Source organism: Balaenoptera ricei, chromosome 1 (genome assembly GCF_028023285.1).
Source record: "Balaenoptera ricei isolate mBalRic1 chromosome 1, mBalRic1.hap2, whole genome shotgun sequence".
Classification (NCBI taxonomy): Eukaryota; Metazoa; Chordata; class Mammalia; order Artiodactyla; family Balaenopteridae; genus Balaenoptera; species Balaenoptera ricei.
In genome coordinates this window covers 117,864,481-117,885,163 of record NC_082639.1, presented here as the reverse complement: position 1 = coordinate 117,885,163, position 20,683 = coordinate 117,864,481, and the positions used below count along the sequence as shown (strand labels likewise).

Sequence of the window (20,683 nt, the reverse complement as noted above, 5' to 3'; positions counted from 1 at the left end):
CGAGGGCTTTAGTTGCGGCAAGCGGGGGCCACTCTTCATCGCGGTGCGCGGGCCTCTCACTATCGCGGCCTCTCTCGTTGCGGAGCACTGGCTCCAGACGCGCAGGCTCAGTAATTGTGGCTCACGGGCCCAGCTGCTCCGCGGCATGTGGGATCTTCCCAGACCAGGGCTCGAACCCGTGTCCCCTGCATTAGCAGGCAGATTCTCAACCACTGCGCCACCAGGGAAGCCCTCATTATTCTTATTAAAGTCTTGAGTGATACGTTTGGCCAAACGTTGTTTTTCTTTTTTTATTATTTGGGTGCTCTTCCTAAGTTCTTGTCGTGAAGACCTGTAGCTAGAAACTAGAGCTGGGTTCATGGTGGTCAGGAAATGCGGAAGAGAAACTTATATTTACATAATGCTCATTATATGCCAGTAAAGGCTAGGTATTCTATGTGCACAGAATCTACGCTCTTGATTTTATTTGGTCCACCTAATAATTCTATAAGGTTGGTACTTGTAATCTCCATTTACAGATGAGGAAACCAATGTTAAGTCAAACGTTGCCAAAAGTCTCAGAACTAAGAAGTGGCAGAGGTTAGGTCTGAGACCCGAGTTTGTCTGGCTCCAGAGTGTGAACTCTTCCTATTACACCACACTACTCCGAATCCATTAAGGGTAGGTCTTGACTGAAAAGAATGGGAATCAAGATACCTCTCACAGAAACTCTGAGCCTCACAAAAACCATAAGCCTTGGGGGTCTTTGGGTGACCGCTAACGCTAAAACAAATTCTATGTATGCCCAGATATGTCCTAATCTCCAACAGAAAACTTAAAAAAGATGTCCTTTGTTAAAGATGGCGCCTCCATCCGATGTCCCTCTCTTCATCTAAGCTGGCCTCTCTCACTCCCTTCTCCTGGAACTAAAAAGGCACTGTCCATCAGAAAAATGGTAGCACCAAGTTAGTCGTCCTTCTCCCGTTCTTGGACTAGGACGAAAGCGACTAGGACTTCAAGGCCATTCTCCCGAAATCCCTCAGCATTGCTTCTTCGCTGACCCAGCAACACCCACAACACGCCCCATCCAAGCCCTCATCAAGATGGAGCGAACGGAAGTGGGGCGACTCAGAGGCTGAGTAGCCTGGGCGGGTCCAGAGAGACACTTCCGCCCCTCACCAACATGGGCGCGGGCCGGGAGTGCGCATGATCAGCTGTCTTTGGAGATACCCCAGTCCGGAGAGGGAGAGCACGGTTGGGGGGAGATCGGCGGCTGAAGCTGCCTTGGCCGGTGAGTGCAGGACACGGCGGGAGTCTGGAGACTGGGTGCGCCGGCGAGGCAGAGCAGCCTCGATTTTGTTTCTGTTTTTTAGGTTCAGGAACGTCTGGGGCGGAAGCCTTTGTTTTGAGGGAGGGGGCCGTGCCTGGTTCGTTATCTCCCCCTTTTGTGGGCCGAACTCACTCCCCGCCCCCGGGCGCACACGTCCCCGCCCTCCCGCGCTGCTATCCGCGAGCCGTTGGGCCGGACACTGCGGGGCCCGCTGAGCCCCGGTGTCCTTTCCTACCTCTGCGGAGCAGCAGAGGCTGGGGGTGAGCCCGGCCGGGCTGGCCGGGTCACCGCGCGGGCTCCTGGTCTCGCGCCTGGCCGGCGCTCAGCTGCTGAGCGCCTACTGGTTGGTGGGCCTGCAGGGAGACGCCGCATTCTCAGGCAAGGTCTAGGCGCCTGACTTCTTTGCGAACTTGATTCTTTTTCCCTTTGTGTCGAGACTTAGGGCTCTTGCAGGGCCCTCGTTCCCTGAGCGTGCACGCCACAACATGCTAGCCCGCTTTCCGTGTCGCATACCCCTAATGCTCAGGAAATGCTTCCCGATGTCCACATAAGATTTGAATAAGTAGCCTGATCCCGTTACTGGGTGTCCTCAGAGGCTGCCCCTGTCTGACAGCTGTGGGCCATAGAGACGCCTCCTGTGCCCTGGCCTCTGTTTCATTGCTTCCTTCTGCTGTCAGCGCTGCAAGCCTCAGAGGGGCATTTCCTCCGCAGGCTTGAGGATGGAGAGGTAAGGTGGTCTCGAAACACTGGTGCTACTTCTCCCTTAGGGGCTGGGATCTTCTTGCAGCGCTACTTCCTCCGGACAGTTTCACTTTCAGTTCCTTTTTTTTTTTTTTTGGTTAACACTTTGGATACAAGTTTTCCATGGCTCATTCGCTGAAGATAAAGGTCTGGGGGACCTTATGGGTAGAGGATTTACAAAAGTCTTACCCCTTTCTTGTCGGGATTATTTTATCGCTTTGTAGTATATAGCTGTTTCTTTCTGGAGGCATCTGTCTGCTCAGCCCTTTGTTTTTCCTGCCCGCCTCCCCAGTCCGCGCCCCCCCGCCCGGGTGTAAACGGTCTTAAGGCAGGCACCTCGTAGATGGATTCCTCCCCCATTGTCTCTTCTCTTTCCGAACCCCGAACCTGGAGTTTCGCCCCTTTTTGCTGAGGCTCAGTTGATTTGGAGTTGTCATGGCAACATTTTAGCAACTGTGTTGCTAAAAGGCTACAGGAAGGCGTGGTGAATAAAATAGTAGGAGCCTGAAGATGATACACTTGGGCTTTAGGGTCTTTAATGAATGACATAAAGCTGGACTCCCCAAAACAAGAGCCCTGTCAGTAGAAAGGGGCCCGAGGGCCAAGTCTGGTCTCTATGGTTCCGGAGGTTTTTCCAATGGGTTTCAGGTTTCCCTTTCCTAGATTTCAGGACAGGTACAGTATGTGCCTGAGAGGCTGAAAGAAGCGTCAGCATCCACGGCCCTGTGTTTTTTGATAGCTGTGGTCTAAACATGGCCCTTCCTAATCCCCATGTCATGGCAGATCGTAATAGCTTTAATAATAATCCATCCAGAAATATGTTGTTTCTCAGTCTTGCAGTATAATTATTCCCTCTCCATCAGGAGATGGAGTGATAATTGGAGAGACGCGGAGCACCATTTGTAGAGTTGCTTTTTCAATCACTGTAGCCAGCCCTCAGTATCAGAATGGAGAAAGCTGATTGTCGCCTGCAGATGATTGGTGTATGTTCCTGGATGTGTCTTCAGGGAGCCTAGGTTCTAGAAACAGGGGAGCTTTCAGTTTCCTGGACTCACTAGACTCCCTGATTCCTACCAGGACTTAGCACTCAGGCCTGTGAGGCAGGAGATACGAAGACTTCCAAAGAAGGACCAATTCCTCGGATGTGCCCCCTCACAGAGAGATGAAGGGGTGAGTGAAGAAGAGGTAGGGTCTGGGATGGGAGATGGGAGGCCTGGGAGAATGCAAAATGGCTAAGAGCACTGGCTCTGGAGTCAGGCAGACCTAGATTTAGGTCCCAGCTACATCACCCTGCTAATGTGATCTGGTTTCCAGTTTATAAAATGCAAGTAGTGCTTCCTACTCATAGTGCTGTTCTTAGTATTAAGTAAGATATTGCCTGTTAAGTGCTTAGCTCAGTGCTAAGTAAATACTAGCTCTTGTTATTCTAACCTAACCTAGCACCTGTTGGGAATGCCAATGAGTTTGGGAGCCATATGTTACTGGGCCAGTGAGCTTTTAATTCACTTTCCCTTATTCTTCCTCTTGTCCCTTCACAAACAGGCAGCAGAAAACAGCTGAAACGGAAGAGGGGACAGTGCAGATTCAGGAAGGTGAGTGGGAGAAACGGAACTGAGCTGAGACCAAGAGCCCATCGTGGCCTCTTCCCCTACCCCATGGGCCTATCACCTGTGCAAGCTTCTTATAAATGACATGCAAGTGCAACAGAGGGAGAAAAGCAGTAACTCACAGACTTGTCCTTTTCCTAATTCAGGCGCAGTGGCAACTGGGGAGGACCCAACCAGTGTGGCTATCGCCAGCATCCAGTCAGCTGCCACTTTCCCTGACCCCAACGTCAAGTACGTCTTCCGAACTGAAAATGGGGGCCAGGTAAGGGAGGGGGCCAGGTGGCTGCAGGTGTTACCTGGGGTTGGGATTGAGGGAGGTAATTGAACCTGTCATGGGTAGAACCTGGTTTGGAGGATGAGGTGAAGATGTGGACTATTTGGGGGGAAGGGGATGGGGGATGGAGTATGAGGTTTGGAGTAGAGATTGGTGTGGGGTAGGGGCTACGCTGAAAGCTCTATATGGGGAAAGGAGGGGGAATGGCTAAATATATGTCCCTGAAGGATTCTTGTTTGGGGGCCCTATCCGAGAGAAGCTTTATGAGGGACCCTGGAATCCCTAGCACTTACTCTCTTGTTCCCTCTTCCCCCTCCTTCCCCTTTCCTCCCCGCCTCTAGGTGATGTACAGGGTGATCCAGGTGTCTGAGGGGCAGCTGGATGGCCAGACTGAGGGGACTGGTGCCATCAGTGGCTACCCTGCCACTCAATCCATGACCCAGGTACAGGGGTGTGGGCTGCAGAGGGGACTAGAGCTCTGAGTAGTAAGATGAAGAAGGGAACCAATAGGATAGGTGTCGCTAGGGATAGGGAAGCATCTAGGGCTGCCTTGACCCAAAGCACTGGACTCTCCCTTTCTGGATGTTTCTCCCTCCCTCCTCCCAAGGGATAGAAGCTGCAGAGTAGTTCATGGGAAGTATTTAACTGTCACTTGTCTCCGTTCTCTTGCTCCCCTTCCCAGGCTGTGATCCAGGGTGCGTTCACGAGTGATGATGCAGTTGACACAGAGGGGACAGCTGCTGAGACGCACTATACTTACTTCCCCAGCACTGCAGTGGGAGATGGGGCAGGGGGTACCACATCGGGGAGTACGGCGGCTGTTGTTACCACCCAGGGCTCAGAGGCACTACTCGGGCAGGCGACCCCTCCTGGCACTGGTGAGATATTATGTGAGGATGCTGGCTGGAGGGGCTAGGATAGGCTGTGGGACATGGCTGGTGGGCAGTGGGCCTTTACTCATGATCCCTTAATGATCACAAAGACCTGGGCAGGCAGTGAGTCTGGGGCTGCCCTTCCAGCAGGAGGCAGTATGTCCTTTTTAGAGGAGGGTCCCAGGGCCTTGGCCTTAGAGCTTGGTGAGGTTCCTAGGCCTATGTCCTGACAGAACCTACCGTGCATCTTCATAGGTCAGTTCTTTGTGATGATGTCACCACAAGAAGTGTTGCAAGGAGGAAGCCAGCGCTCTATTGCCCCCAGGACCCACCCTTATTCCCCGTGAGTAACCCTGTTTCTTTTCAGTTACCAGAAATGGTCTTGATTCCTTCCAGATTTGGTGTAATTCCTCACCCCAAACTCCAATCTCATTTTTTGACCCTCCCTCACTCTGGCCGCTCTGGGCTCTGTTGTTAGGAAGTCAGAAGCTCCCCGGACAACTCGGGATGAGAAACGCAGGGCTCAGCATAACGAAGGTAGGTATGATCTGCGTCTGAAGCTTGGAGCTGTCTGGTGGGATTGGGGATAGCAGTGATGTTGAGGGGAGAGGTTAGGTAATTTTACCCTGGGGCCTTTGGTGACTTCTCCCTGAGTCACCTTGTCCTCTACTTTGCCCCACAGTGGAGCGCCGCCGCCGAGACAAGATTAACAACTGGATTGTACAGCTGTCCAAGATCATCCCAGACTGCTCCATGGAGAGCACCAAGTCTGGCCAGGTCATGGAAAGACCCTGGTAGTGGGCAAGATGCCTGAATTCTGTCTCCTGGTATTGTTTCCAGAAATGGTAGAGAGTGGGCACACATGGCAGTAGTCTTTTCCTATCTCTCTCTGAGGTTCCTGAATCCCTGGGAGATGTTATTTCACCATCCTTAAGGGAAAATGAGGTCCAAAGTGTAAACATGCTTTTGGAAAGCAAGCCAGGTAGCCTATATCCTAGTCCTCATTTTGTTGGCTTTTTCTTACAGAGTAAAGGTGGAATTCTATCCAAAGCCTGTGATTATATCCAGGAACTTCGGCAGAGTAACCACAGGTTGTCTGAAGAACTGCAGGGGCTTGACCAGCTGCAGTTGGACAATGATGTGCTTCGACAGCAGGTCAGACCCCCCCCTACCCTCAGTATAGCTGTCCTCAGCCTCCTTAACCACTAACCCAGCTTGGGCCTCCCTATTTTGTTTTCCACAGAGAGGGCTTTATCTTTTCCTCCTCACTGGTGGGGGTCCCAGTAAGTTCAGGGACTTGGCTGTGCCAACTTTTATACCTATTTCCCTTACTGCCTCCTTCCCATGGTAGGTGGAAGATCTTAAAAACAAGAATCTGCTGCTACGAGCTCAGTTGAGGCACCACGGAGTAGAGGTCGTCATCAAGAGTGATAGCAACTAATTCTGGGGATTCAGAGGCTTTGGGCCCTACAGCCCCTTTCAGAGAACTGCAGATGGCCCAGGAGCAACAGGCTAACCCCGTGCCCTTTCCTTCACTGCCCGCTTCTGGCGTGGGACTGGGGGGAGTTCAGAAGGCGTGTCTTTGAACTGAGGCCCTGTGATACAGCAGCCTGCAGTGGTGTGAAACACACACGTGGATGCGTACTGACATCCTCGCCCAACCCCACCGTGCAGCCCCTGGGCCCTTGTGCTCCTCTTGCACAATGCATGTGCTGTCTCCATGCTGGACACTGGACACACTGAACTGGGGGGCTTGCCCTGTGCTTGCTTAGAGTGCCAGCAGAGGGTCTGCTGACAAGCAAAGCTCTGGCTTGCCCCAGGACACTGGCGCTTCCACTGGTTCTCCCTTTCCCTGGAGCTCAGATGTGCACCTGAGGACTCTGGGGAACAGGCTTCAGCAAGAAGTGGGGATAGGATGCTTAGTGGCTGCTGCCCCGGGAAGAGGAGACTGGCCGGCAAGCAGCTGAGGCCTCTGCAGAAGTCTCTGGAACCAGGGAGAACAACAGGCAGGGCCCACTGGGGGCCTTACCCCCTTGTGGGGATGGTTTTTTCCCCCGCCCCTTTTCCTTTCTTTCCTTTTTTTTTTTTTTTTTTAAGATAAAATATTCAGAGCCACAATTGTCTCCGTTTTGTCTCCTTTTGCGGGCCCCAGGGCGGGAGGGAGGGGGCACATTGTGCTTTGACCAGTAAGGGTTGGGCCAAGGTTAGGGTGGGGAGCTGCTCCTGGACTCTGAGTCCTGCTACCTGTTGGACACACCTCAGACCGGTGTGTCGTTGCCCGCCCACGCCCGGCAATCTCGAAGATTTCTCTAGCGGGCGGTGTGTTAGGGCCACCGGGAACCGGGGCCACAGGGGGCTATGCGAGAGGCGGTGCCTTCGCTTCCGGTTCCGGCTCCGGGAGGGCGCGGGAGATGCTGCGGGCGCCCAGGGGGCTGGCCGGGGCCGCATTCCTGAAACTCGCATTTGCGGCGCGCACCATGGCTGGAGGTACCTGCAGGGGAGACCTGGGATCTCGTGTGGGCCGCGCGTGGAGCCCCCCGGTGGAGGTGCACACGGAGGGAGGCGCAAAGGGGCGTGGCGGAGGGGGTCCTCGCGCAACCCCCGCCGGGTTGGGGCGCGGCCAGGTGAGGGGGTGCTGCGGCAGCCGGGCCTTGCAGACCTGCTCCCCTCAAGCCTCTCGTGCCCCCTTCCTCAGAGCCCACGGTCTTGCTCCCCGAACTCCGTTCGCTCCTAGCCTCCGGCCGGGCCCAGCTCATCGACGTGAGATCTCGGGAGGAGGCGGCAGCTGGGACCATCCCTGGGGCGCTCAACATTCCCGGTATGGGATTGAGAGGGGAAGCCCTGGTGGTGGAGTAGAGGCCGTCCAGGAGAGTCTCAGCCAATGGGACCTCACTTAGGATGGTGTGGGGAAGGCACTGGTTACGGGGCTCCTGTATTCCGGTAGCCCCCCAAACTTCCCTTAAGAAGGGTTGATTGGAGGCGGATCCTGGCAGCGGAATTGGCCCTTCCAGTTTGAGGGGATAACGGGAGACAAGGAAGTGGCAGGCCAGCTTCTGTACACGCTCGATCTCCCCAATGCTGAATGCCTGAGTTTGCCCGCTCCTTCTCACAAACTAGGGAAGTGGCTTCCATTCAAAGGTTGTGTGGCTGACTTCCTGTGCAGGTAGGCTGTATCTTGTCCTTGAGGTTGGGGGGTGGTGGTCACCGTGTGTTGTTTTGGGGCCCCCTGGAGTATGTTCGACCACAGGACCAGTCCTTCCAGGCCCAGCCTCAGAGCCTGAGATTGCCAAACTGCCGGCTTTCCATTCTGTCCTCTCTACTCTTCCTCCCAGTGTCAGAGTTGGAAACTGCCCTGCAGATGGAGCCAGCTGCTTTCAAGGCTTTGTACTCCACCGAGAAACCAAAGCTGGAAGATGAGAACCTCATTTTCTTCTGTCAGAGGGGCAAGCGGGGCTTTCAGGCCACACAGTTGGCCTTGGGCCTTGGATACAAAGGGTATGGGGATGGTGTGAATTGCTAGCTGGGGCGTGACTGGGGACTGCCTCCTGGGCTTGTCCTTCCCTCACCCCTCTTTTTTCTCCACAGGGCTCGGAACTACAAAGGGGCCTATAGTGAATGGTTCCAGAAAGAAGGTTAGGTAGCAGGAGGCTTATTGAATGCTCCCTCCACCCGCCCATGGCCTCCTTCACTAAGAGTGATGAAGGGGCTGACTTGCTGGGTTGGGCAACTTCTTATAGTGCTGTGCACCAAAAGCAACAAATAAAGAGCAGTTAATTAAAGTATTGGAAGCACTTAATTTGTCAGGTGGACTGAAAACAGTTCTAATCTTAATCTAGACTTCATTTCAGCCCTAGGTTCTTCTTCTTCCAGCATTCATCTGCTTCTCCACCCTCACACACCAAAACCAAAACAAAAATGAAAACACCCAGCCGTTTGCTGAGACACTATAATTCAGAATCACCTGGTAGTTTGTTTATTTATTTATTGGCCGCATTGGGTCTTGGCTGCTGCGCGCGGGCTTTTCTCTAGTTGCCACGAGCGGGGGCTACTCTTCGTTGTGGTGCGTGGGCTTCTTACTGCAGTGGCTTCTCTTGTTGCAGAGCACGGGATCTAGGCGCGTGGGCCCAGTAGTTGTGGCACATTGGCTTAGTTGCTCCGTGGCATGTGGGATCTTCCCGGACCAGGGCTCGAACCGGTGTCCCCTGCATTGGCAGGTGGGTTCTTAACCACTGCGCCACCAGGGAAGTCCCCACCTGGTAGTTTAAAAAAAAAAAAAAAAAAAAAGTCTTGGGCCCCATCTCAGATTTGGAGTCTCGGCAGTGGGACCTGGGCATTAGTGGTTTTACAAGCCCCTCAAATGATTCTGATGTGCAGTCAGGAGCCAGAACCGCTGCTCTAGACCAGAGATCAGCAAACTATGGCCCCACTTGGTCTTGCTGCCATGACCATTTGTTTACATATTGTCTATGGCTACTTCTGTGCTAAAATGGCAGAATAGATGTAACAGAGACTGTATGTTCTTCGAAGCCTAACATTTTTACTATCTAGTCCTTTATAGAAAAAGTTTGCCTACGCTTGCTCTAGATCTTAAGGTCTCCAGCCCCAACCTCACTTCCCTCAGACTTTGTCACTGGGTTGAGGAAATGAAAGGGCTCTCCCAGGCAGTCGCGTGAAGAAATGGATGCCACTCTTAATCCTACGCTTGTGTCAAACAGCAATTACAGGTATGAGGAGTTCCTCCTGTGCCCGCAGAAAGAGGTCCCAGTTTTTAGCAACACTGTTCTCTGATCCCACAGTGGATTTAACAAAATTTAACTGGTAAAAAAAGAAAAAAGAAAAAGCACATGTTCACTGAGATAAAATGCAACACTATACAGTAGGTATATAACTTCCCTCTAGCATGGTTCATGGTTTAAAGCAGCGGTTCCCAACCTTTTTGGCACTAGGGACTGGTTTCGTGGAAGACAGTTTTTCCACGGACCAGGGGTGGGGGTGTGATGGTTTTGGGATGATTCAAACACATTACGTTTATTGTGCACTTTGTTTCTATTATTATTACATTGTAATATATAATGAAATAATTCTACAACTCACCATAATGCTGACAGGAGGCGGCGCCCAGGCGGTAATGCGAGTGATGGGGAGAAGCTGTAAATACAGATGATCTTCACGCACTTGCTCGCCTGCCGCTCACCTCCTGCAGTGTGGCCCGGTTCCTAACAGGCCACGGACCGGTATTGGTCCGTGGCCTGGGGGTTGGGGACCCCTGGTTTAATGCATATGGTTCCAGACCTTCTAGATATTTTAATGGCAGAGTTTTGACTTCTTAAGTTTGATTTACAAAAATTTTATTCCTTTTTTTGTGGAAGAAAAGGTTGAGCCAGAGATGGACCCAATTTTCTGATTTTTCAAGTTTCTGGAGAAATTCCTTCAGACATTTCCTGTATTCCCTGCCTTGCTCTCACCTTTTCCTCTTCCCCTTCTGCCTTTCGGGGGACTGAACCCAGCCCTCATACATCTTTTATCTCACAGTCTACACTGCACACTGTACAAAATCTTCCATTCATCTGAGCTCTCCACCTCCTTTCACAGACCTATTTCACTCTCTCCCTGAAACAGTCATAATACTGTTAAAATACCAAGCTTAGATGGACATTGTTGGGTCGGAGATAAAGTTGAAATATGTGAAAGAGTCTAGTCTAGGGTCTGGCAAATAATAGGTATCAGTTACTCTTTCCCCAAATACCCAAATTCCTTTGGTTCTCAGACTGGTTGGGAAATTTTTCATGGGATCTAATTTCCCTCTTTGAGTCTTAACTGTTCTAGTTTTCTCTTTTCCCTCCTCAAGTTTTGTAATTTGATTTCTTTTTTGATTGAGGCATAATTTACCTACAATAAAATGCACTGTTCTTTTTTTTTTTTTTTTTTTTTGGTCACACGTTATGTGGGATATTATATTAGTTCCCTGACCAGGGATTGAACCCATGTCCCCTGTAGTGGAAGCATAGAGTCCCAACCACTGGACCGCCAGGGAATTCCCTAAAATGCACTGTTCTTAAGTGTTCTGTTCATTGAGGTTTGACAATCGTATGCTTACTTGTAACAAGCATCCTAAGCAAGATACAGAACACCGAAATCCCCCAAATTTCTCTAGGGTGCTTTTCCAGTCAATTCCATCCCTAATCTCTTTCTAGGCAACCATTTTCTATCTTCTAGCACCTAAACTAGTTTTCTAGCTTCCTTCCTGGCTGCCAACCTACACTACTTGCTTTCTTCAGTTTAGCTGATGAGGGTTAGAGAGGATCCTGGAAGTAAACTGAGCTGGCCCACTACATGACCACGCCCTCTGGCTTGATCATTGTTAAGAGAACATTCCTCTTTCTCCCTCATTAACTATATGGTTCATAATCTTGATAGGCTGTGCCAACCCATTACCTTGCCCTTTAACGTTCTCTTTCTGTTTCCTCATAGCTAACTATTTCAGCAGGTGAGGCTGAAGAGCTAGAGCTTACCAGCTCCATGTCTTTCCCCTGCCTTCTCTCTTTCCATGCTACATCAGACTCCTCTCTTTCACCATATTTTTTTTTAAAATATAAATTTATTTATTTATTTTTGGCTGTGTTGGGTCTTCGTTTCCGTGCGAGGGCTTTCTCTAGTGGCGGCGAGCGGGGGCCACTCTTCATCGCATTGCGCGGGCCTCTCACTATCGCCGCCTCTCTTGTTGTGGAGCACAGGCTCCAGACGCGCAGGCTCAGTAGTTGTGGCTCACGGGCCCAGTTGCTCCGCGGCATGTGGGATCTTCCCAGACCAGGGCTCGAACCCGTGTCCCCTGCATTGGCAGGCAGATTCTCAACCACTGCGCCACCAGGGAAGCCCCTCTTTCACCATATTTTATCTACCCTAGGTTTGTGTTGACTGTGTCATCATATCTACTACATTATGTTTTGGTTGTTTATCTCTCTTAGTTGATAGTGAACTCCTCAAAGGCAGGAACTGGCTTTCATTTCCTTACCTCCAGTGCCTGGGATCTGAGTTCTCAGTAGGTGTTTGTTGAGCATCACTGGCCTCGCCACTTTCAGAATCTTCTAATTTCAGTCTTTCTGAAACATCGCTGCTTGAGCAATCTTAAAATAACATTTTAATCTTATCAGTCAGAGTTAATAATTTACAGTAGGTCCTTGTTGCCTAGTGGCTCAAGCACATGCCTTGGCCTGGCATTTCGAGCAGTCTCTAGTCTGCATCTGGCATCACCCTGCCTTTTCAAACATATCTTTCAGTGCCAGCTCCCATCAGGCTAGTTTCTTTAGTGGCCAAAGTAGACCCTACTCCTTTCTGACCCTGGCCTTTACTCAACATTTACCCTGTTTGGGAAGCTTCCAGCCTCTTTTGTGCCACACTAAATTTCACAAAAATTAGAAGAATGTATTTGGCAGGATGCTTGCTGTCTTAATCTAGAGGGCTTGTAAACTGAAGGAAAAGGGAGAAAAATAACCAGATAAGATTATATAACTGATCCATGAAGGACAGAAGAAACAGGAGAATGGTGGATAAGGTACACACCTCTATGTAGCACTTAACACACTGTATTATAAATTACGTGGTTCTTCCCCTTTAGACTGAACTCTTTAAGGGGAGGGACTGTTTAGTTTATTTTTGTATGGCCAACAATGAAACCAGAACCTGGAATAAAGGAGGTACTCAATAGATGTTGAATTTTTATTGCGGTGTTTAATAATTCCCAGCGGGGAAAATGCAAGGGGTGAAAGTTGGGAATAATGCTCACGAATGGTATCATGGCATGTTATCATGTAAAGAGCAAAGGCTATGAATCAGAGTTCTGAGTTCCAGTTCTGACTCAGCACTACTTAGTGGTCACTGCAAGTTACTTTTTAACTATTCCGCTTCTCATTTTCCTTATCTATAAAATGGGGGTTAAAAGACTATCTCTTTGGATGGTTGTGAAAGTTTACTGGGATAACATATGTAAAGTGCCTGTCATTTAAAACGTGTGGATTTAGAGATGTATATATGAGTAAACACAAGAAGATAAATAAAACAGCATAGATATCATTGAAACTTGATGGAAGGGAACTTATGACTGGCAGTGGAAACGTGTTTTTTTAAAAATATTATTTATGTTAACTTACAAGGGGTTTGTTTTGTTTATTTATTTGGCCGCGTCAGGTCTTCGTTGCAGCGTGCGGGCTCTTTCGTGGTGGCATGCGGGCTCTTTGTTGCAGTGCACGGGCTTCTCTCTAGTTGTGGTGCACAGGCCCGCGAGAGCGCCGGGCTCAGTAGTTGCGGCATGCAGGCTTAGTTGCCCTGTGGAATGTGGGAACTTAGTTCTGCTACGAGGGATCCAACCCGTGTCCCCTGCATTGGAAGGCGGATTCTTAACCGCTGGACCACCAGGGAAGTCCCAAAAAGTGTTTTGTTTTTTTTAAAAGAAAATATATTTAATAGAAGAGTCAGACAATATAAGTGTTCAGCTTGATGATTTTTTACACACTCATTTAACCACTGCTGTGGTCAGAAAACATACACTGTGATTTGAATCATTTAAATCACGTTGAGACTTGCTTTATAGCCAAGTGTATGGTCAATTTTTGTATATGTTCCATGAACACTTGAAAAGAGGGTATATTCTGTAGTTTCGGAGTGTAGTGTTCTATATAGGTCAGTTTGGGCCAGTTTATTATTATTTTGTTCACATCTATAGCTCTACTGATTTTTTTTTGTCTGCTTATTCTATTAGCTACTTATAGAGGTATGTTTAAATCTTTCATCATGATTTGAACTTGTCTTTTCTGCCTTTTTTTCTGACATTTTTACTTATATATTTGGAGACTATGTTATTATATGTTACAGATTTAGAATTGCTATGCTTCCTCCGGAATGGATCCTTTTCTTATTATGTCCTTCTTTATTTCTGGTGATGCTTCCTACCTTAAAGTCTATTTTGTTTGCTGTTATTACAACTACACCAGCTTCATTTAGGTTAGTGTTTACATGGTAATAATAGACCATGTCTCCTGGAATTCATATTAACCAAAGAAGAAAACACTAAGCACAATTAGACACAAGAAAAGCAGATTTTTTTTTAGAAATTCACGTTCTTTTATTTATTTATTATTTATGACTGTGTTAAGTCTTCGTTTGTGTGCGAGGGCTTTCTCTAGTTGCGGCAAGTGGGGACCACTCTTCATCGCGGTGCGCGGGCCTCTCACCATCGTGGCCTCTCTTGTTGCGGAGCGCAGGCTCCAGACGCGCAGGCTCAGTAATTGTGGCTCACGGGCCCAGTTGCTCCGTGGCATGTGGGATCTTCCCAGACCAGGGCTCGAACCCGTGTCCCCTGCATTAGCAGGCAGATTCTCAACCACTGCGCCACCAGGGAAGCCCCAGCAGATTTTTTTAATTAAAAGAAAATATCAGTTAAGCTCATAGCCAGAGACTCTAAGGAGAATATGAGTCAACAGAGTTGAGAGTCTTCAGAACCCAGACTTGATAGCATTTCCCAGTGGGAAGTCCTTCCAGCTCATTTATTCCACTAGTTTTCCCAATCCTAATCATATTCCTCAACCTATCAAGTCTTCCAATTAATTGACCTTACCCAAATTTCACTATTATTTTCCTCATGATTTTATTTTCCTCCTAATCTAGTTGATTCCATGTATGGCTCATCATTATCATCATTCCTTTGCATAACTGGGACTAAACTTATCAAGAAAATTCAAAACCAATATGAAGAAAATGTTAAAACATGATGAAAAGACCTTAAAAGAAGACTTGCACAAAAGAAAAGACCTAAAAGGTTCTTGGATGGGAAGACTCAGTTCCATAAATATATCAGTTTAGTTGAAATTAAGAATAGCCAGAAAATCTAGAAAAAGAACATCAGTAAGGGGAAGCAAGCCCTACCAGCTATTAAAATATGCAATTAGCAATTAGATAGATGAATTCCAAACCCCACACTATATATCAAGATAAATTTCAAAGATTTAAAGTAAAAATGGAAACTATCAAGAAGAATTATTTTATTATCTAAAAGTGGGGGAGATAGCTCTAACTTTAAGTCAAAATTTAGAAGCCATGAAAGAAAAGACTGAGAAAATACAAAACAAGCAAGCCTCTGTGTGGCAAAAACAAACATCACACAAGTCAAGTCAAAAGACAAACAGCAGGGGACTTCCCTGGTGGTCCAATGGTTAAGATTCCATGCAGGGGGCGCGGGTTCAATCCCTGGTCGGGGAACTAAGATCCCACATGCTGCAGGGCCAAAAATAAAGAAAACAAAAACAAAAAAAGACAAAGAGCAAACCAGGGGAAAAATTCAACTCATAGCATACTCAAAGGGCTAATTCCTGGAATATATAAAGAGCCCTTACAAATGGATAAGGAAAAGACAACTATTCCAATAAGAAAGTGAACAAAACAAATGAAGAGACAGTTCATAGAATACACATGACTCTTAAACCTACAGGGATGCTCAGCTTACTCATAAGAGATACAAATTAAAACTAAACTGATGTTTCAATTTGCATTTATCATTTTAGCAAAAATTTAGATGTTTGATAAAACACTTTTAGCAAGACTGTGGGAAAATAGATATGCTAATAGGTTATGTAAATATAAATTGGTACAACCTCCATGGAGGGCAATTTGTCAATATCAATAAAAATAATAACCGCATGTATCCTTGGACCCAGCGTTCACACTTCTGGAGATTTATCGAGCAAATAACCTTGCACCTGTGTGAAATGATATATGTATGTGTTTATTCATCACCTTATTTTATTTATTTATTTATTTATTTTTTGGCCGCAGCACACAGGGATCTTAGTTCCCCGACCAGGGATCGAACCTGTGCCCCCTGCAGTGGAAGCACAGAGTCTTAGCCACTGGACCACCAGGGAAGGCCCTCATTACCTTATTTATATTAGCAAAATACTGGAAGCAATCCAGGTATCTATAAGTTAAAACTGGCTAAATAAATAACATTATAAGCATACAATAGAATATTATGTAGCTGTAAAAAAGAATGAGGAAACAGTACATTTGCGAAGGATCTCCAAGACATGTTTCAAGTGAAAAAAAAAATGTAGTGTAAAAAAAAAAAGATACTATGAATACGTGTTTATAATTGCTTATATTAGCAGAAAGAAACTCTGGAAAGACACAGAGAGAATTAGTAAAATGCCACTCCTTTGAACACGTCTTTAGCATCCCTGCTGCTTTCTCCATCCACTTCTTAGGAAAATCCCAACTGTGGTCCCACCCAACTAACCACTTACACTTTTCCTGCAGTCAAACAGCTGGAGTAAAATTCATACCAGCTTGACTGGTCTCTCTTTAAATTCATGTCCAAAATATCTAGTAGGCACTTGATACTGCTCACCAGGCCTAATACACTTCCCTAGTATGTTCAGTTTCTGTCTCTGCTTCTCCCCACTCTTCAATCTCCTAAACTTTCCTTTTTCCTCTGTACTTTTAGCTAATGACTTCACCTCACGCTCCAGAGAACAGAAGGCAGGCCAAATTTTTATCATCTTCCCACCAACAAATGTACCAACTGTACCATATACTTCCCTCTTGTCATGGTGGATGGTTGTCTCTGCTCCCTTTTGACACTTAACTTGGGCTCTGGATCCCATCTCCTCTCTCCTCAAGAACTTGGTACCGCAACTAACCCCCCTTGTTTCATACAGCATTAATTTTTTCCTTTCTACTGGGTCATTGCCATTAGCCAACAATCATTTCCATGTAAACAAAATACCTGCTCTACCTTCATCCAGCACCCTTCCAGCTGCTGCTCCTTTTCTCTGCTGCCCTTCTCAGCAAAGTCTCTCTTGAAGTGCCTGTAGCCATAGTCTATATTTCCTCAATTTACATTCTCTCCTCAGCCTACTCCATACAGGTTTTATTGCTTACTCCACTATTCCACTGACACTTCTTTCAAGGTGACCCATGAACAATTTACAGGGATTAGACATTAGATATACGTCTAATCCCTGTACATATCTAATCCCCTCCCCTGGGAAGGGGAGGGGGCGTGTCTTTGGCCTAGGTGCCTCTCTTTGGTGGAGGCAATTCCCAAAGAGGCCAACAGCTGGGGAAATTGTTCTTCATTTCTGAAAGGGAGTCTGGGTAGCACATCACAGCATCACTACAGTATGTTTGTATGTACAGAAAACTCTACATTCCAAAAAGGATAAAAGAAAAAAAAATGTCAGGGCTAAGGGAAGATTTTTTAAATTAATTAATTAATTAATTTTTATTTTTGGCTGTGTTGGGTCTTCATTTCTGTGCGAGGGCTTTTTCTAGTTGCGGCGAGCGGGGGCCACTCTTCATCGTGGTGCGCAGGCCTCTCACTGTCGCGGCCTCTCTTGTTGCGGAGCAGAAGCTCCAGACGCACAGGCTCAGTAGTTGTGGCTCACGGGCCTAGTTGCTCCGTGGCATGTGGGATCTTCCCAGACCAGGGCTCGAACCCGTGTCCCCTGCATTGGCAGGCAGATTCTCAACCACTGTGCCACCAGGGAAGCCCTAAGGAAGATTGAATAGCATAGTCAGGTGAAGTCAGGATAAAGTCAGGTGAAATGAGGAATGCATGTCAATTTTTGGACTTGCATTGCAAATTTGGGCTTGGTCTTCCTAGAGAGTAAAGCAAAATGACTAACAAGATTGATTATAAAATGTAAGGCTTCCCTGGTGGCGCAGTGGTTGAGAATCTGCCTGCCAATGCAGAGGACACGGGTTCGAGCCCTGGTCTGGGAAGATCCCACATGCCGCGGAGCGGCTGGGCCCGGGAGCCACAACTGCTGAGCCTGCGCTCCTAGATCCCGAGCTCCGCAACAAGAGAGGCCGCGATAGTGAGAGGCCCGCGCACCGCGATGAAGAGTGGCCCCCACTCGCCGCAAGTAGAGAAAGCCCTTGCACAGAAACGAAGACCCAACACAGCCATAAATAAATAATAAATAAGTAAATAAAAATTAAAAAAAAAAAAAAGTAAGGTGTCCATATGACCAACATATGACAGAAGCACATCATCTCTCAACAAGAACCTCTGGAAATATCAATACCTAGACTGCTATTAGTGTACTATGCCAGCTTGGAAAGAGGTCACTTAAGGATTCTGTTTTCAACTTTGTCCTTCTTCAATATTTTTATTAACTTATTGAATTGGGTCATAGATAGCATGTGTATGAAATTTGCATATAACACAGATTCAGGTGCAACTGCTAATATACTGGATGACAAAATCAAGATTTATATTTAATAGTCCCTTCCAGAATTTTCTACTTTGCAGACAAACTCACCAGTCTGAAGTTTACAAAATCTGGCTTTCAAAAAAGACTACAGAAAACAAATGTCAATGATAATGAAATTTTAAAATTTATTATTTATTTAATCAACTTTATGGGAAAAGGAACCTGGTGAATATCAAATTATTTGCATGCCCCAAAATTACTTTCATGCTTTGTAAATATTAACATATACATAAATGTTTTATATGGAAATAACTGGAATACATGTTATTTGTATTTACTTTAATCATTAACATTATTACATGTATACTTTTCTGTATATTAATTCATTTTCAAAACAAAAAATATGAAATTGAGTGGGTATAAATGCAAAATGTACTTTGGTTAAAAACAATAGTATAGCAGTTCCAGCTCGTGGGGACTCATGGAGGGCAGAGGAGGACCGGGTGCAGCGCTGAAATACTTGCCAACCATTGTCAACGATGTGAAATTGGTATTTGATCCCAAAGAGCTCAGTCGACTCCTGTGCTAAAGACATCTTGTTTTCCCACATCAGGAAGGAGACTTCTACACCATCACCATAATCTACTGTTAGAACAGTTTTGTCACCCCACAAAATGTTTACTGATTTCATCCTAAATGTTCCCATGGGTTTGCTGACCATTCAGAAGCTATATTGCTCGATTGAAATAATTCACAGTGACCTCTTCACACAGCATGATTGAATTAATATTTTACACTTGTCAAGAAGTTTTATTGAAAGCTTAAGACCTTTGCATAATTCCACAACCTTCCTCATTTATTGGAGACAAATGTGAAGACTGTTGAGTGACATTCTGATGGAGAGGCATACATTTATTCCATTCCATTGGTGTCCAGACGTTTGGCTGTTCCGTTCATTTTCTTTTGTCCTCACGTGTGGTGTTTCATGGATGGAGCAGCTCAGGCCTGAGATGTCCCTGTTGAGAACTCGGTGTGTATCTGGTTTAGTCCTTTGTACCATCTAGACTACTGGACCCTATGTTTTTTTGTTTTTTTGTTTTTTAAATTCTAATTTATTTATTTATTTATTTTTGGGTGTGTTGGGTCTTCGTTTCTGTGCGAGGGCTTTCTCCAGTTCCAGCGAGCGGGATCCACTCTTCATCGCGGTGCGCGGGCCTCTCACTGTCGCGGCCTCTCTTGTTGCGGAGCACAGGCTCCAGACGCGCAGGCTCAGCAGTCGTGGCTCACGGGCCCAGTTGCTCCGCGGCATGTGGGATCTTCCCAGACCAGGGCTCGAACCCGTGTCCCCTGCATTGGCAGGCAGACTCTCAACCACTGCGCCACCAGGGAAGCCCTGGACCCTATGTTTTTAATCTTATTTCTTGATTTAACTTTATACAATTCACTGGAGTCTGCACTTATAGCTAAGGCTTATGTCAAGAGGAAATGCTAAGATTTCATTTGGGTGGGAGTGTTCTTCTGGAGAAAACACATCACACCAAGAAGTGAGTAGCTTTCTGCAGTCCTTCCAAACAGACATCTCTTTCTATTTTTCACTTGCATAAAAGAACGTCAACTCTGTCGCCGCTATTTGGGACTCAAAGCCCATGAATCTCCTTAAGCCAGTAATCCCAACCGTCAGTATTTCAGGCTCTTCTTGGAAGGCTGGATATTGAATTGCTTATTCTTCAGGTGTCTTCTAAAGCTTTGGACTTTGTGAGACTCCAGGGAGGCATGGAGGCGATATGTGGAGATGCTGCTTCGTTGTTTCTTTCCATATTGACTAAACTTTATACCACAGCAGGTGAAATCCCCTGAAAGTTTTATATCTGGGTCTCATTAGGTAGCTTACTAATATCTCTCCTTCCAACCATCCAACCCCAAGACACGCAAAAACACACACCACCACGACCACCACCATCACCATCACCATTGCTGCCACCACCAGTGCCTTCACTGGGCTAACAATTATCAAAAAAATAACAGTTACCACGGATTGACTGTGCTTGGCTTTTATTGAGTGTTGATACAGGGACGACCTTCTTGAGGACATCTTACGTACATTTCAAAATTTCTATTGCAAAACTTTGTTCCACGTCCTTTGAATAAGGACCTAAGGCATAAATGGTTCAACTAAAAATATTTAAAATAGATCTTCTTTTAAGAGTATATTTCAAGGAAATGTTTTCTTCTATGGACACCCTATTTCTTTAGCTAGTAGATAGCTTGAAGGCAAACTTAGTATTGATTTTTGCGAATTGTATCAGCTGTTGTATTTGGCAGTTGCGGTTCTCTTTTCTGTGCTCCATTTCTGTTTTCACTCCTGTTCTGTAAGTCTTTTATTGTAGACTGCCTTACGTCTCGTTTTGGAAATAATGCAGCATGCAAATAAATATTTAGCTTTGTTTGACAAAAAAAAAAAAAAACAATAGTATAAATATAGTATGTGAGAGACCTGATTTAATAGTAGTCCAAGTGAAAATAAAAGGCTTATGGGTTTTAGTTTGCTGCAAATTGACTATAAATAACTTAGTAGTTATAATATTAATGTTATTAGTTAATAATTCTATAATATTAATAATCATATTTACAAATGCATTTAAAAAAATTGAAATATATTTGATTGATAATATTAT

The 20,683-nt window shown here is 46.5% G+C and overlaps 2 protein-coding genes across 3 annotated transcripts; both read left to right on the top strand.

Annotated features, from left to right (window-relative positions):
• The first annotated feature begins 1,157 nt into the window (after positions 1-1,157).
• Positions 1,158-6,921, top strand: USF1 (upstream transcription factor 1). Of its 2 annotated transcripts, XM_059934728.1 has the most exons (11): positions 1,158-1,270; positions 3,128-3,220; positions 3,593-3,642; positions 3,804-3,919; positions 4,273-4,374; positions 4,614-4,809; positions 5,059-5,146; positions 5,282-5,340; positions 5,486-5,580; positions 5,830-5,958; positions 6,155-6,921. In XM_059934728.1, the coding sequence occupies exons 2-11, from the start codon at positions 3,213-3,215 to the stop codon at positions 6,242-6,244; spliced, it is 933 nt and encodes a 310-aa protein (XP_059790711.1). In that variant the 5' UTR covers positions 1,158-1,270; positions 3,128-3,212; the 3' UTR covers positions 6,245-6,921. The 2 variants fall into 2 exon arrangements, with proteins under 2 accessions (XP_059790711.1, XP_059790718.1); XM_059934735.1 differs by lacking the exons at positions 1,158-1,270; positions 3,128-3,220; positions 3,593-3,642 and having other exon boundaries at positions 3,801-3,888.
• A 184-nt stretch (positions 6,922-7,105) lies between these two features.
• TSTD1 (thiosulfate sulfurtransferase like domain containing 1) lies at positions 7,106-8,582 on the top strand. The gene is made up of 4 exons (XM_059902847.1): positions 7,106-7,290; positions 7,499-7,621; positions 8,136-8,298; positions 8,389-8,582. Exons 1-4 carry the CDS (start codon positions 7,215-7,217, stop codon positions 8,438-8,440), a joined length of 414 nt encoding a protein of 137 aa, XP_059758830.1. The 5' UTR covers positions 7,106-7,214; the 3' UTR covers positions 8,441-8,582.
• Positions 8,583-20,683: the final 12,101 nt, after the last annotated feature.

Bases quoted from the DNA above. Each gene is read 5' to 3' on its own strand.
- USF1 (XM_059934728.1), top strand. The intron at 4,375-4,613 runs GTACAGGGGTGT...TCCCCTTCCCAG, and splicing joins CCACTCAATCCATGACCCAG to GCTGTGATCCAGGGTGCGTT. The intron at 5,581-5,829 runs GTCATGGAAAGA...TTTTTCTTACAG, and splicing joins AGAGCACCAAGTCTGGCCAG to AGTAAAGGTGGAATTCTATC.
- TSTD1 (XM_059902847.1), top strand. From the start codon at position 7,215: ATGCTGCGGGCGCCCAGGGGGCTGGCCGGGGCCGCATTCCTGAAACTC. The intron at 7,291-7,498 runs GTACCTGCAGGG...CCCCTTCCTCAG, and splicing joins GGCGCGCACCATGGCTGGAG to AGCCCACGGTCTTGCTCCCC. The intron at 7,622-8,135 runs GTATGGGATTGA...TCTTCCTCCCAG, and splicing joins TGGGGCGCTCAACATTCCCG to TGTCAGAGTTGGAAACTGCC.